At 39.9% G+C, this 14,606-nt stretch overlaps 1 protein-coding gene across 3 annotated transcripts in view; it reads right to left on the reverse strand.

The window, feature by feature from the left end:
- Nucleotides 1-7,374: 7,374 nt before the first annotated feature.
- The window catches only part of phf2 (PHD finger protein 2), a 36,974-nt gene continuing 29,742 nt past the window's right edge, over nt 7,375-14,606 (reverse strand). For 2 of the 3 annotated variants that reach the window (XM_023424756.2, XM_023424755.2), the window contains exons 18-22: nt 13,445-13,758; nt 12,517-12,612; nt 12,326-12,435; nt 11,931-12,246; nt 7,375-9,509 (exon numbers count right to left, since the gene is read on the reverse strand). In XM_023424756.2, coding sequence (XP_023280524.1) covers nt 9,421-9,509; nt 11,931-12,246; nt 12,326-12,435; nt 12,517-12,612; nt 13,445-13,758 — 925 coding nt within the window. In that variant the 3' untranslated portion in view covers nt 7,375-9,420. The remainder of the gene's footprint in view (nt 9,510-11,930; nt 12,247-12,325; nt 12,436-12,516; nt 12,613-13,444; nt 13,759-14,606) is intronic. The other variant, XM_023424757.2, reaches the window with a different exon arrangement.

Raw genomic sequence — 14,606 nt, forward strand, 5'->3', positions numbered from 1 at the left:
GTTATAATACATTACAAAGTAATACATGCTGTGTGGGGCTGTCTTGGCCATGTGCTGCGTGCTTGGAGAAGTCAAGCACAATGAGCATGTGTGGTTGAGGGATCATGGTGAGTTTGTGTCCAGGGTCATGATGATCTATCCATGCTTAAAGTATTTTTAATATGTATGAAAGTCAGCTACAATGGGAGAATCTTCTGACTGGATGAATGAAAGGACAAAGAGAGACTGGAGGTATAGTTTGACTCTGTGGTGAAACAAAGGCGGCGTCTTTGCTTAATACTTTAATCTGATTCCCTAAACACTAGTAGTCCCAACAGCTGTTGTGGCAATAGTTTTGTATGAAAGCCTCTTTAAAAAGTCTGATAACACTACCAAGGTGGGTTCATCTTTGCAATCATGTGTAACTACAATAAACCGATTTCCTGTCAATTCTCTGGACTGATGAGTGCTGAGAGAATGTCCGGAGTTCAGATAAGAGGATCTGCAGGGGGCAGCTGCACAGCCAGGCAGCAGCACAACCAAAACATCTGGATTTAGAAGGAGTAACATGGGAGATATGTTGATAGAGAGTAAGATTTGGATCTAAACAGCAAAGATCATGCATCAGCTGCTGGAGAATGTGTGCCAAAAACATTTTATTAGACATTTATAGCATCAACTGAATTGCTTGTTAAATTGGCTTTTATGGAGGATAATCAATTTTATAGAGATGCTAATTTCAATAATGTGGATTGAGGGTTGTTTGTATTTTACTCTGGCGGCTGAACTTGAAAGTAACACCGACGCTCATAGCCGGTATTTGGAATGTACCATAGCTATCTGTCTACATGCCACACGTCTACGTATTTACACACTCAGCGCAAAGGCTTTCTCTTGAGTTGGCGACTGTGCCTAAGGTGCCTTTCAAATCAAACCAAATCAAATCAAAGTCATTTATAGAGCACATTTTAAAAAACAGCAAACCGCTGACCAGAGCGCTGTACAACATCAAGAAAAACGCAATCAACACAGACAATCAAAAGCATCAACAGAAAATAAAACAGCACGACAAAAACAAGCAAGCAGACCAAATGAGGGAGACAGCTGATGTTGGCTCAAACGCTGATGAGAATAAAAATGTTTTGAGCCGAGGTTTGAAGGCGTCGATGGATGGGGCAGCTCTGATTGACATGGGCGGGGTATTTCACAGTCTGGGGGCCATGACTGAGACAGCACAGTCGCTCCTGCGTTTAAGGTGAGAGCGAAGGACGGTGAAGAGGCTCTTGTCCGATGTAGTGTAGGGGGTTAAAAGGTCTGTGATGTAGGGCGAGCTGATATATGGAGCACTTTAAAAACAAACAATAGAACCGTAAAGTCCATCCTAAAGTGTACTGGGAGCCAGGAGAGAGGAAATGTCTTTAGTAGAACTGGTGAAACTGGTAAAACTGCTGTAAGTGGCCATGACTGTCGACCAGATGCAAAACTTGAAAACAGTTGATAGAAACTTTTAAAATTGATTCCAAAATCTGAATTATACATTGCTCTGACAAATGAAAACGCCTCTTTAGAAAATTGGATTTAATTTTCTATTTTTCATTTTACATATGAAAAACTGAACTGATACTGATTATCATTATCACCTTTGTTATTTCTGCTATTGCTAAAAGTCAATCTATCACTGAGGATAATAACAATTTTCTGTAACCAGTCTACTGTATTCTGCTGGAGTGGGTTCTTATAAACAAAATCCTCTAAAAATAACTGCGCGGCTATGCTAACAGATGTTTGCATTTGTGTGTGGCAGGTCTAAATATGTTGCATCTGTTGTGGTTTCTCTGTTTACAAAGATCTATCTCAAAGTACAGATCATAGATGTTTATGTCAGGAGTCCTTGGTGCAATGACAGTGCTAAATACTTCACTCACTTATTTTCTCTTCCCCTGAGCGATGCACGCTCTCAAAAACTGTGTTCAACTCTGAAATGATTGCATTTGTTTACCATGTGCAGCTACATGTGTCCAGAGGTTGAGTCAGCAGTTATAGAAGTGGAAGCTACAAGATGCAGGAGGTCTGTCAATTTTGAAAAGGAAATGAAATGAATGAATAATTTCACTCAAGGTTGTGTGTAGAGATGTTAATTTGCTGCAGCTATGGAATATAAAACACACATGCTGACACAAGAAAAATCTTCTGCTGTTCTGCTGAAACTAATTTGTTCCATATATATATATATATATATATATGTATGTACTTTTTGACATTCATTTTACTGTATAAGAAATATTATTATACTTTAGACGTTTATAATTTCCATGAAAAACAAAACGTTTTTGGAAAGTGTTGCATTCCGGCTTTCTAATGGTGTGTTTGTGAAAGAATAAACCAGTGGTTCCTGACATCTTACAGACAGTGTGTAATCATACAGAGTGTGGTCATACTCACATTACAGATGTCTATGAGTTAACAGCTCAATCAAAACTTCTCACATTTCAATAAATATTGAAATGATCCAATATCTCACCAAAAATCTAAGATTAGAAAAAAGTCCAAAATATGAAAAGAGATTTGTGAATCAGAATGTTTCCTCTTTCCTCTCTCATGACCTTCAGATGTATCTGGTGTGCGTCGATATAAAACTGTAAAGAGATTCAGCTCCACTTCCAGCAGCTATAACAGTAATATGCTGCTGACACACTGATGCTTCAGTATTAAAGACCCCTCCAATAAAAATCAAGTGTTTAACCTTGTTAACATCCATGTGGTGTTTTATATAATACAGACATATGACGAGTGAACTAATCATCAACACCATGACTGAGTGTTTCCACCTTGAACTGCAGGGAACCAATGACAGTCTCATAACAACAGATTCAGACAGCCAGAGTTTCATACGTCACAAACCTAAGGAACCAATCCTGTCAACTTGTGGGGACGAGGGGGCGGGGCTAAATAAACCTGAAACCATGTCAGCACAGAGAGAGAGAGAGTTAGCATTAGCACAACAGCTAACAGTGTGTCAGCCACTGCCAGTTACAAGCTAACAAACAACATAAACAAATAAAAGATGCTAACAGCGCTAACCGTTCTGATCCGTCTGCTAGTCTCTGGTTCTGGTCTCAACAGACTCCTCCTCTGAGTCTGAGTCTGGGTCTGACTGACTCTCAAACATGTGGCTGAGTCTCTCTGATGTTTCCTCCTCTAACCATCTTGATATTCTCTGCTCTTTCACCTGTCCACCTGGAGCAAGCAGGTGGTGGGCGGGGCTCAAGGCCTGATCTAGTTTTGTCAATGAGGAAGTAAGAGGAGATTGATTTTGGATTTACTTTTCACTTTTCATGTGTGAAAATCATGTTAAATAAAATATGAATCATAGCAGAGGATTTTTACACAGTTTAAAAACATGTCTGGATGTCTAATGATGTCATATATAATAATACAGCAGTACCAAACCAGTACCTTTACTCTAATATTTTAACTACATTTTGCTGTTAATACTTTTACTGAAGAAGGATTTATCATTTTTCATTTCCCAGAGGGTACTAGACCCCTTGACAGGGTTTTCCTCACACAACGAGAAATCCTGCGGAGAAACTGATGCAGGCAGCTGATTGGCACTATGGGCTGAGCCCAGAGGAGAAAAGCTACATATTAAACTGGAGTGATTGGATATTTGATTGGCTAATTATGTGTATTTTAGATATGTTACAACTGTCCCTAGCACGTGTGCTATAACTTAAAACAGTGGAGGAACTCTATTTAAATCAAGTTTGTAACCTGTACATATTCATAAATGTAATTGTTTTTTGATTTAAACAGTCTGTACTCAGCTTGAATATGAACACATGTACATAACGTTTTAACAGTGTAGGACGTGGTCGTCCTTTTTTCTTCATCATGGTGAACGTTTTAAGTGAACGTTGAAACTTTTAATAAACGCACAACAAAACTTTGCTGCAGCCTACTATTGATAAATGAAAGAAAAAAGACAACAAATGAAACCAAAGCGAAGCCTGGCACGTCTACCCTCCTGTGACTGCCACTGATACTGCAGCTGTCCTCGTGAGCAGGTAGTGAATGAAACAACTTTCCACCGAGGGCCTCGATCACACTCACATTAATAATACTCTCATTTGGGTGGGCTCTCGCTTCACTCGCGACAGCTGTTTCCTTGATGGGTGTCAAAAATTAACGATGAAGTGTTGTTTTCCAGTTCCAAAATTTTAAGCCTGCCAAAGGTTAAGGAAACAGGCCGCCATAAAACAGAGCCTCTGTGTTTGTCTTGAAACCAGGCAGCGTTCACACCACTCACACTTGGACTTCTCATTTTTATGCTGAGGTAACACTGTGTTTTGTCTGACGACGGTTTTTAAGTTTGAGCTTCTTCTCACCTTCGTTGCTGAAGGATCTTTAAGCCCCTACATAGAAAACTCTGAGAATATTAACCCTTTACACACCTGTTGGAGCAGTAGTTCTGCCTGGAAGTTAAACAGACTCGAGTCAACTTACAAGTCAAAAGTGTCATTGAAATGCTACCTGCTGACTCAAATGCAAATATACAGTAATACTAATAATTAAAAGGAGTAATTACATTGATACTTTTTGGGAAGCAAATCAAAACACAGGGGAAAGAGTGTGTGTGTGTGTGTGTGTGTGTGTGTGTGTGTGTGTGTGTGTGTGTGTGTGTGTGTGTGTGTGTTGGCTGAGGCCAAATGTCTCTCCGCACTTCTGAGTTTCCGTGAAACACCAGCAGAGGAGTTCTGTTGGCTGACAGAGCAGTTAATCCACGCAGCGGGGAGCAACTCCAAACTGCAGAGAAACACAAGCTTCGAGTCTGCCGCTTTTCATCGCCGCCACAAAAACAGGCAACCTAAGACTCTTTGTGATGAAATGGCTCCGGGGGCTGGTACACAGTTGCAGCTCTCTATGGCTTTACCAATCTGTTGGCAGAGGAGTCACTGCGTATGATTACTAATGACAGCCCTGAACTCAGAGGAATGGGAAGAATAAAAGGCAGAGTAATGGGAGGGGGCAGGGAGAAAAAAAAAAAATCTTTTAGCAACTTGCATCATTGCGCAGCCACACAAAGGCAAAGCTTAACCTGACATTCCTGTGTAATTAAGACATCTCTCACATGGCACGTTTCTCTTGACCACTTGGGACTCCCATAAAGAACTGGAGGGTTTTCAAAGCAAGCGAGGGCAGCCCATTCACATCTGTGATCACTAAGCATGTGCAGCATGGCCATGAATGCAGTTAGACTGTAACACTCTGCAGGCATTGTTGTTTATACACTGACATTTAAATTGTGATCCCACTTGCCCTTTTGTGGGGACCAACTGCACCAGTGGAACTGACAAAGAAGTGAGGGGTGAGGAGAGAAAGTGTTCAGAGGAGAAGTTTGATAAGGAAATCCGATTATGTACATTTTTATATTTATATTTATTTTATTTTATATTTTAAGGCATCTACACAGCAATCTAAATCAATGCGTAAAAATAAATAAATAAAATTTCCTTTTTCTCTAACAACAAGAATATTTTGTCTGTTTCCTATGCAGTCCAGGAAAAAGATATTTTCTATCTTTCTAAAAAAAATTCTTTGGACGAATGAATTTGTACTAAAAAGAGAGTGAAATATTCTTCCTGCACTGGCCATGGTGGTAAACTTGTTTTTAACAAAATAATATTTTTAGGCCTCAGATATAGACAAACATTAATAGATGAGTTGGAGATTGTTTGCACTAAATTGACTTTGAGTTTACTTTTGTATGTCACACTCACATTTTGTCCAAATAATCTCAGCATCTGCCTGTAACAGGAAGAAAAACATACACAAAGCACCAGAGGGTAAAAACACAATTTTAAATATTAGTGAAACTTTCTTTTAAACAATTTTTGCTTGAAATTTAGTTTCCGGACATCTTTTAACTTTTTAAGCTGGAATCTAATTTTTCTTCCACCGTGATCCCGGCGTGAACTCGCTTTCATGTCAGTGTGTTGAAAATGATCCTGAGAGGACAAATTATGTGATTGTTTCATTCGCTGATGTCGCCGCACTTCACGTTCTGGTGTTAACAATTAGCTAACAATAACAACTCACTTTGATGCTCACCAGGGTGGAAACAGGGTCATGACCTTTAACAGCCACGCAGGTTCAGCCCCCCCCCCTCCACCCCCCAGGATCTCATTCACATACACAGGTCTAATTGAGAAATTAAATAAAACATCCTTGCAGGGGAAATGTAGATTCCCATAAAGATCGCCGCATGCTTTTTATTTTTGTGAAATCACTTGTGTCCAGATGTGTTAGACCGGGATTAAAACAATGGGAATAAAGCAGCATAATGTATGATTTATTGGAAACACTGATTTTAAATGTTCTGTAACTTGTTTTTATTACCATCTCCTCATTGATGTTCAAATTCCCTCTTCAAAACTAGTTTTCTGTAATTATGGCCATAAAATGTGGATGTAGTAGAAATAAAAAAAAAAACTCAGAGCAGACAGTGTCAACATGTATATTAAAAGCTGAACTTTATGAGGCTAAATACAAATCACAGGGGACGGCTCTACACTGAAACCTCCATCTGTGGTCTACTTGAACATTATTGCATTAAGTCGATTTAAAAACATGCATCATGTGCTATTCATATATTTTTTGACTCCATCTAGTGGCGCAGACTGGCTGTTGCTTCAGGGTTTGACAGTAATAGTGGCTGTCTGACCACAGATTTAAGAACACTATCAAAACTTGAGGAAGTAAATGTTTTTTTGAACTAAGCAGATCCCGTATGAATTTCTGTGTACATTATATTTGAACTTTGAAAGAGCTGCTCAGGACAGTGAAAGGGCATCCTTGGATAAAAAAGCTCTGACTACTTGAGAGCACTTTTGTGTTAATACAGTTTTAATGGTGTTGACTTTGGCTTGGTTTTAATTAATGACTTGGCTGAAGGAGCTGCTAAAGCTCTGGAAGACGAGATCCCAGACTTGAGTCCAGAAGATGAAGCTCGGGGCTGATTCCCATGTTAAAGGTCAGTTTGTGATCAGTGTGGTGCTGGATATGACGCGACTTTAAAGTATGACAATGTGAAGCAGGAAAAACTGTTTTAGTCGTCACCACAGAAGCCGTCACATCGCAGGTGGGAGAGGAACACATTACAAAGTAGGTTTTCCACAGTAACTGTATTGCAAAAGTAAACAAGGCGGACAATCATATCATTCAACAACAATATGTTTGCTCCTCTGAATTTGCCATTTCTCTGTGTCTTAAAAAAGTGAGCCATGATCTCAAACAGAATTGTCTAAATACAGAAAAATATAGATTCAGGTCAAAAAGGATTGTAAATACTTACTAGTACTGTAAATAACAGTAAGGGAAGACAGCTACAACAGGTATCATTCACTGTCCTGGCACAGTGGATGCATTTAATAGGTTGGACATACAAAAATAAACCACAACAAAGCAACACACATATTGTACAAATAAAAACCTGAAAATATGTCCCACTGGCAGAGTTTGATCAGAGCGCATCTCATTACTGAGAAGTGGACGCATGGATTACATCTGTGACTAAAACACTGCTGCTATAGAGAATAGCACATTAAACCATGTTCAAAATGTCCCAACCAAAATGATACGGCGTGAGGGAGGCATGGACGCATCTGCTTAGAACTATAATATTAACAATAATAACATGTCACATTGGAAATGTTTACCATGACATCATGATAACACTGACACTGAGTGAAGACAGGATGGAGATAAAAAAAAAAAAGAAACTGCTCGGTAACATAGAATCTAGTGTGTAAAATGTTTGTGATGCCTCCCAAACACACACATACACGCACACATCCAAAACAACAAAAAAACAACAAAAAAAAAAAAGCAAGAAAAGAAAAAGAAAAAAAAAAGATTTTCTGCTAAGGGAGATTTCACAAGTTGATGAAATATTCAAAACAAAAACTCTTAAGAATTGTACAAGTATAAAAAAGCTACAAACATTAATAAATTACATCACTGACACATAAACACTTCACAAGGTGCTAGTAAAATAATTCCGAAACCCTTCAGGATACTAGAACTCAAACAAGAGGCTGGTCATAGAAACTTTAAGTGTTTTTTTTTTTTCCTTTTATATAATTTTTCCTCAAAGCTTCGTCTCTTGTTCAAACAGAATCACAATACAATTAGCTTTGTGTATGTAAGGCCATATGACAATAAATGTATTATTTCTTCAGTTGTTTTCCAGGCAACACCTTTAAATCTAAAGGGGAAAAAAAAAAAGTTAAAAATGAATCTCTGCTATTAAAAAAAAAACAACAAAAAAAATAAAATAAAAAGTTCAAATATTAGGACTATATTGTATATCCATATATATATATTTTTATTCATTTATTCATAATTAGCAAAACCGGTAAAAATGTAGAATTAAGCCTTAAGGAGAAAAGATACAAAAAGTAGTAATTTAAAAGGCTATGTACAAGCTACATTCTATATACTGTACTGTGTGAAGCCGTAAAAATGCAGAGATGAGCCTAAGTTGTCGGTGCTGCCTGCGAAAGCAAAAGAAGAGAGAAAGTATCCCCATGCAACTGCAGACCTGACATGGATGAGGCTTATCATTAGCTACAGGTCCCACGTAGTGTAAGAAATCCTATGCTTGTCATGTCCGAACGCACTGAATCCTGTTCAGCGGGCCTCCACTAAGCCACTTAGTCTTATTGTTATCCTTTGTTTAACTGCAAGAAACATTCGGACACTGCTGCTGTTTGATACACGGCGTCATTCATGGTTCACTTTGTGCTTTACAGTTGTTCATTTCCTTCCTATGACTCGACACGAATAAATAAATATCAGCGTGAATAGTGCTCTGCAAATCTAAGTGTTAACATAAAGGGATAAATGCTCAAGTTGACTCCAATCAAAACCACGCTCCGCTGAATCTTGGCTGGGGAGGCAGGAAGGACGTGATTTTTCCATTTCAGCTCGCCGATCTTCAGTGTTGCAATGATAAGCTGCATCCATATAGTAGGAATTAATGTGTAAAATCCCCAAACCCTGACCTAAGCGCACATGCAACTGAATACATGCAAGGGATACTTTCAAAAATCTTGGAATGACTGCAATGTACTTCTACTTCATGTTTTAGCAACCCCTGATAAACTGACAGCTGTAGTAAAATGAGACATGTTCTCTTAAAAAATATTTATAGTAGGTTCTGTACACTTTAATATCTGAAAGTTATAAAGTATAAGTAGAGGCAAAAACCTATTTGAGTGATGTTCTTCTTAGAAATTGAAAAAATGCATGATTTTCTTCTTCCCCCCGTCTCGTTTCAGTTTTTTTTTCTCCATTGTTGGCTTTAATCAGTGAACGGGGGGTGAGGTTGGGATACGACCCAGCTCATGAATTCCCAGTCCTACAACAGTCCGCTGCATACTACAGGAGGAGCTTTCCATTTCGATGGATCTTTAAAATCTTTCCAAGTCTTTGTTTGGCTGTTGCCATGCCTTTCTTTAGCCGCTTAGCTGTGAAGAGAAGAAACAGGAGATAAGACAGGATGTATACAGCTAGAGTGTGCAGTAAAGACATATAACTTTTGCACAAAATAATTTGACTGAAACATGCTTTGTTTACATCCATGTTTGCTAGCTGAGAGTCTTATCATATTATTATTATTATTATCATTAGCAGGAGCAATTGCAGCATTGTTCCATAGCACCACTAGTGGTCAAAACTCTACCTCTAAGTTAAAACATAATAATAGTAATTTATGTTGTACTTCCTCTCTGTTGCCACTAGAGGTACACAATTTTCACAGATGACTTAATATTCCTTTAAAGAGCACAGGTAGAGAAATTACTTCATTTCTGCCTGTAATAATGAATGACCACACATAATGTAGATTAATGTGGTTGTTCAATTAAAATAAATTGGAGAAAAATACAGGGAAAAAACTCCTCTATTAAACCCAAGAAAATACTTATAATTATTTACAACTTCATCACGGAAAACTTTTATCTGACACAAATCTGCCTCGCACTAACTAAACAACTCTCGGTTAAACCAGCAACAAATTAAAGCTCCATATTTTCCTCTTCTCCTGTGTTTTATTTGAAGTTTTGATCCATAAGGAGATACATTTGTGGTTTTAAGAACTCCTTTCTCAGGGTTCTCTCTGGAGCTTTAGTAACAACATTTCTGTGAGCCAATCAGAAGAGAGGAGGCTCTGAGAGTCTCGTCTGATTGGCTGACTGTTTTCTCAGTGACCCAATAAAAAATATAGCAGATTTCAGGTAAACACTCAGAGAAACCAAATCCTGCAAGATTGGATGGTGGGTCCAGGTGGGCGGAGCACGGCTGAGAGCGTTGACTGCTTTGCTGTGACATCACAAAGTCACAGAAGTCCTGACGGCTGGTTTTTAAGGCTCAGTTTCTGAATACAGGCTGTGTGCATTTCTCTGTGGACTGAGGCTTTGATACTTTCACAGTATTAATATAGAACCTAGACCTGCTTTATAATAAAACTACACATGGACATCTACCTTTAGACTGTATGGGACCTTTAAAATGAATGAATTGGAAGTTTCCAAATTGTCTTTTTTTTTTGCTTTAAAACCTTACATGTAGCCTAGGTTTTGAAATCTGTTAATGAACAAATAGTCATGCCATCAGAATACTTTTAAAGAAGCGATTTAAGATTAAATTAGCATTGCAAGCGGTGATTCCAGGCTCAAGCCCTTTGGAGTTCAAGAGAGAAGCAGCTCAGTTGGCCAAGTTTAAAATGGCGAGCAGCAACGAGCAGGTGTCAGAATCAAAATTCACACTTCACTTCAGTTTAATTCTGTTTAAAGCAGGAGTGAGACCAATCACACACTAGTTTCATCATCACAAAGCCTGCAGCGTCTCAATAACTGCGCCCTCAACGTTCAGCCATTTGTCCCTCCGTCATCGGAGAACATCCGGTGAGTTTCATCAGCATTGCTCAAAAGTATCTTGAGTTAAGAGCTAATATATGATAGGCCACGCCCACTAGCACCAATCAAGATGGCACATCAGACTTCAGTTAATACTTGGACCCAGAGCGTGAACACCTGAACTGATGAAATTCTGCCCACTGGGTTTAGAAGTACACTTTTTTGGTACTTGTGGGTTGGGTTCAAAATGCTTCACACACGCTGAAGATATGCACCTGCATTTATGATGACTGGACAAATTGCTAATGAGTTATGGACATTTTCCTTCTAAGTTCCTCCCCTTGTGCACATTGTTGGTCAATATCTTGAGAACAAAAGAAGATATCAATAAACTTTATACAACATTTTTTTAAACTTGGTCCAATGATGATCTAAAGACAATTTTGTAGCAATTAGAACTTCTGTTTGGCAGATGTCAACAATGTGTTTTTCAAAATTTCAAAGTGGTGGAAAAGAGGCTTCTTCATAGAACACAGTGAGCTTGACTCGTGTGAAATTTCAAGTCAATCGGAGTTATGGTGTGAGGGGTGTGTCCTTTCCAAATTACCTTAATTACAGCTCCACCATCTTTAGCAAAAAATAATAATTTACCAGCAGAAACACAGTTGGCCTTTGACCCTTCAGGGCTTGAATCCTGACCAAGAGGTCAACAGCAATGCTAGTAGCTCTGTGATGCTGTGCGTAAATACAGCAGTGCTTTAAGCTAAATAAACATCAACATGCTAACATACTGAAAATGACATAAAATGCTGATGTTAAGCAGGTTTCATATTTACCTTGTTCACTATCTTTACTTTTATCTCAGTATCACTTAACAGCTGCAGATAAAGGGAATCTCATCTGCCTAAAGTCGCCTGACTGACTTTGCCATCTGCACAAAACACACAAAATCACACTTTAAAATGTGACGCTGTAATGCTGTCATACTACTTTTCGTCTGATCAGCCTCACTCTGCTTTCGTGGCGGCTCACCTTTGGCGTCCGCTGACCCCGCGCGATCCCCCTTTGCCATGCCGCTGCTGTTGGTGCTAGTGGAGTTGGTGCTGTTGTTGGGAGAAGACATGGATGGTCGCCTCTGGCTGAGGAAGACCCCGGGCGCCATAGGCTGCGGCCCTCCCGGTGACTTGACTGCTCCAGTGTTGAACTCGTGGTCTGTCAGGCTGCCATCTTGGGAGTCAAGATTGTGCTCCGGCGAGCTACTGTCCTGAGAGATTTTTGGGGGCTCTTCAATTACTATTGCCTTCTTTTTGGTGCTTTTCTTCTTCTTCTTGGTTTTCTGTTGCTCCTCCTATTGACACATATTGATTGTTGAGTAATACTTTCAGGAATTGTGACGAGTATTATGTGAGAATATTGCTAAGACATACCTGATGAGAAAGCTTTGCTGCAGCTGCGGCCAGTCCCGTTTCTATGGAGGCTACTCGGGCTCCGTCTCTTGCCGGCCGCTCTTGTCGAGGAACTGAGGGTCCTACGCGGGCTGTGAAGAGATTCATATCAATGTTTACAACACATTTAATTCATAAAGTGTACAATGTTCTTTAGTGATGCCTGTATTTACCTGTCGGGCTGTATGGAGTGTCATCGCTGCTTTTCCGTTTTTTTGATCTAGATTTGAAGACAGGATTATCCTCTTCGGACTCCAACGAGGGGTAAACTAAAAAAGATGTGACAGATTACTAACACATCATGCATGTATGGTTTTCAAAGAGAGGAATGAAACAGGACTTGCCAATTATTGTTACATATACAGCATAAAGCATTGAATGTGACTCTTGATCTAAAATGGTGGAAGTTTCCAGTGACAGCACACAGGACAGCTGTGAGACAGCTGTTGAATGCCCTGTTCTCTCTCTCCCTGCTTACAGCACAACCATTACAATCTAGACGTTTTAATATCTGATAATTGGATGATCAAGATAAAAAATGGCCTGTTTACAAAAGAAGAAACGAGAGCCAGCGTGTGAGAAAAGCTTCACGCTGCCCTGAGGATTTCAGAGCGAGAATGTTCGTGCTACGAACAACTAATTAGACCCTAATTAGAAGTTCAAAAAGGATGTAAAACAACAATTCGGAACTCGTGTTAATGGCTTATTAACAAGCTGGGAGGGTCCAAACAGCTGTGTTTGGATGGGATTCACAAAGAAAATGTTTCAGAGGGAAAAGATCACAAATTGGAGCAACACAAAAGGGTGGATTTGGAAAGAACGCATGAAAAATAAACATCAACCCTATCATCCAGTCCTAATGAAAAGTTGCAGGCCAAATTTAGAATTAAAGACCCACATGTTGATCCATCGGGGTCAATCTGTTTTTAACAGCAACTGTTAGCAGCAGTGAGAATCAAGGCAGATAATTATTTTCTCATTCATTTGCTCAAAAAATAACCCGGTGACAGCGGCCTGATCCGGTGAGGTCCAGTCATCTGGCGTGCTCGAAAATTCAAATTAAACAGGAACGAGGAGAATGAGTCGGCGTTTGGTGCTTACCGTAATCTGAGTCCTTGAAACACGCGTCCATGTGATCCTGGTCGTCGTCATAATCCAGGCTCTCAATACTGCTGCTTTTCCTGGGTTTCTTCGGGAGCCGCTTGGTGGGCCGCTTGCTGTTGTTGCTGCCTCCGCCCGCTCCTCCGCCGCCCTTCTTGCCGACCTGCGTGCTGTGCGAGTTGCTCTTCAGCTGGCTATTGTTCTTGGACTGGCTGTTGCTCCACGGCTGCTGCAAGCTGTCTGAAGACGACAGGTTGGCCATGGACAGCATGCCCTGAATGGCCTCCTGTGTGCTGGGAGATGCAGGTGGCTGACTGTAAGTACGTCAATAAGAAATACACAACAACGCAGCCATTACACAGCGGTCAACATGCCGGCAGAGGAGAAGAGCGACTGAGAAAATTAATTGAAAAAGGCTTTGAAGTCCACGTCGGTGTCACCAGTTGTGCTGTTAAGCATCATTATCATTTGGCAGCTGGAAGAGCAAAGTAAAACCGTCAAAATGAAATATTCCCCACAGACCTGTGATCACTTTAAGAAGCAGCTGAGGAAAATAATTCCACACAAATATTAAAGAATTAGCTGCAACACTGAGCAAAGTGACTATTTAACTGCCATAATGGACTGTGGTCACTTCATTCCCCACTTTCACAAAGTTCCCGCTTCAAAGCACCAAAACAATTTGAGAAATTAACATATTTCAGCCAATGTTTTGCTCATTTGTAGCTTTCAGTGTGGTGGAAATAGACCATCAAGAGCTGAACAAAACAGCGGACAGCAAAAGGCAAAAGGGAAAAGCCTGGGGCCGCGCAGCGTTTGATAGATTAACACGGAATGAAACAAACATTGACTTAACACAAACTGCTGACAGAATCTGCAGAAATTGTTGCTTCAGTCGCTCGTTGATTTTTTTCAGCTCAAAGCAAAGTTATAAAATTCAGCTTTTTCATCCAGTTACTTGGTCGCTGAGCGGGCCGTTTGTTTGTCAGTGCGTCAGCCCATTAAGGAGCGTTAAGACCTGAATTTCATTCACCGAGAGGAAAATTGGTCCAGTGGGATCCAGAGAGTAATGCTGTGCATGTATGGTGTGTTTGGATGTGTCCCATTGGTGGTGATGGAAATGGAGTGAGGATGCAGAAAGAAGTGATGTCACGGGGGGGGG

The sequence above is a fragment of the Seriola lalandi genome, unplaced genomic scaffold (assembly GCF_002814215.2).
Source record: "Seriola lalandi dorsalis isolate HSWRI2012SDOR001 ecotype SW California unplaced genomic scaffold, Sedor1 jcf7180002054748, whole genome shotgun sequence".
NCBI classification, from domain to species: Eukaryota; Metazoa; Chordata; class Actinopteri; order Carangiformes; family Carangidae; genus Seriola; species Seriola lalandi.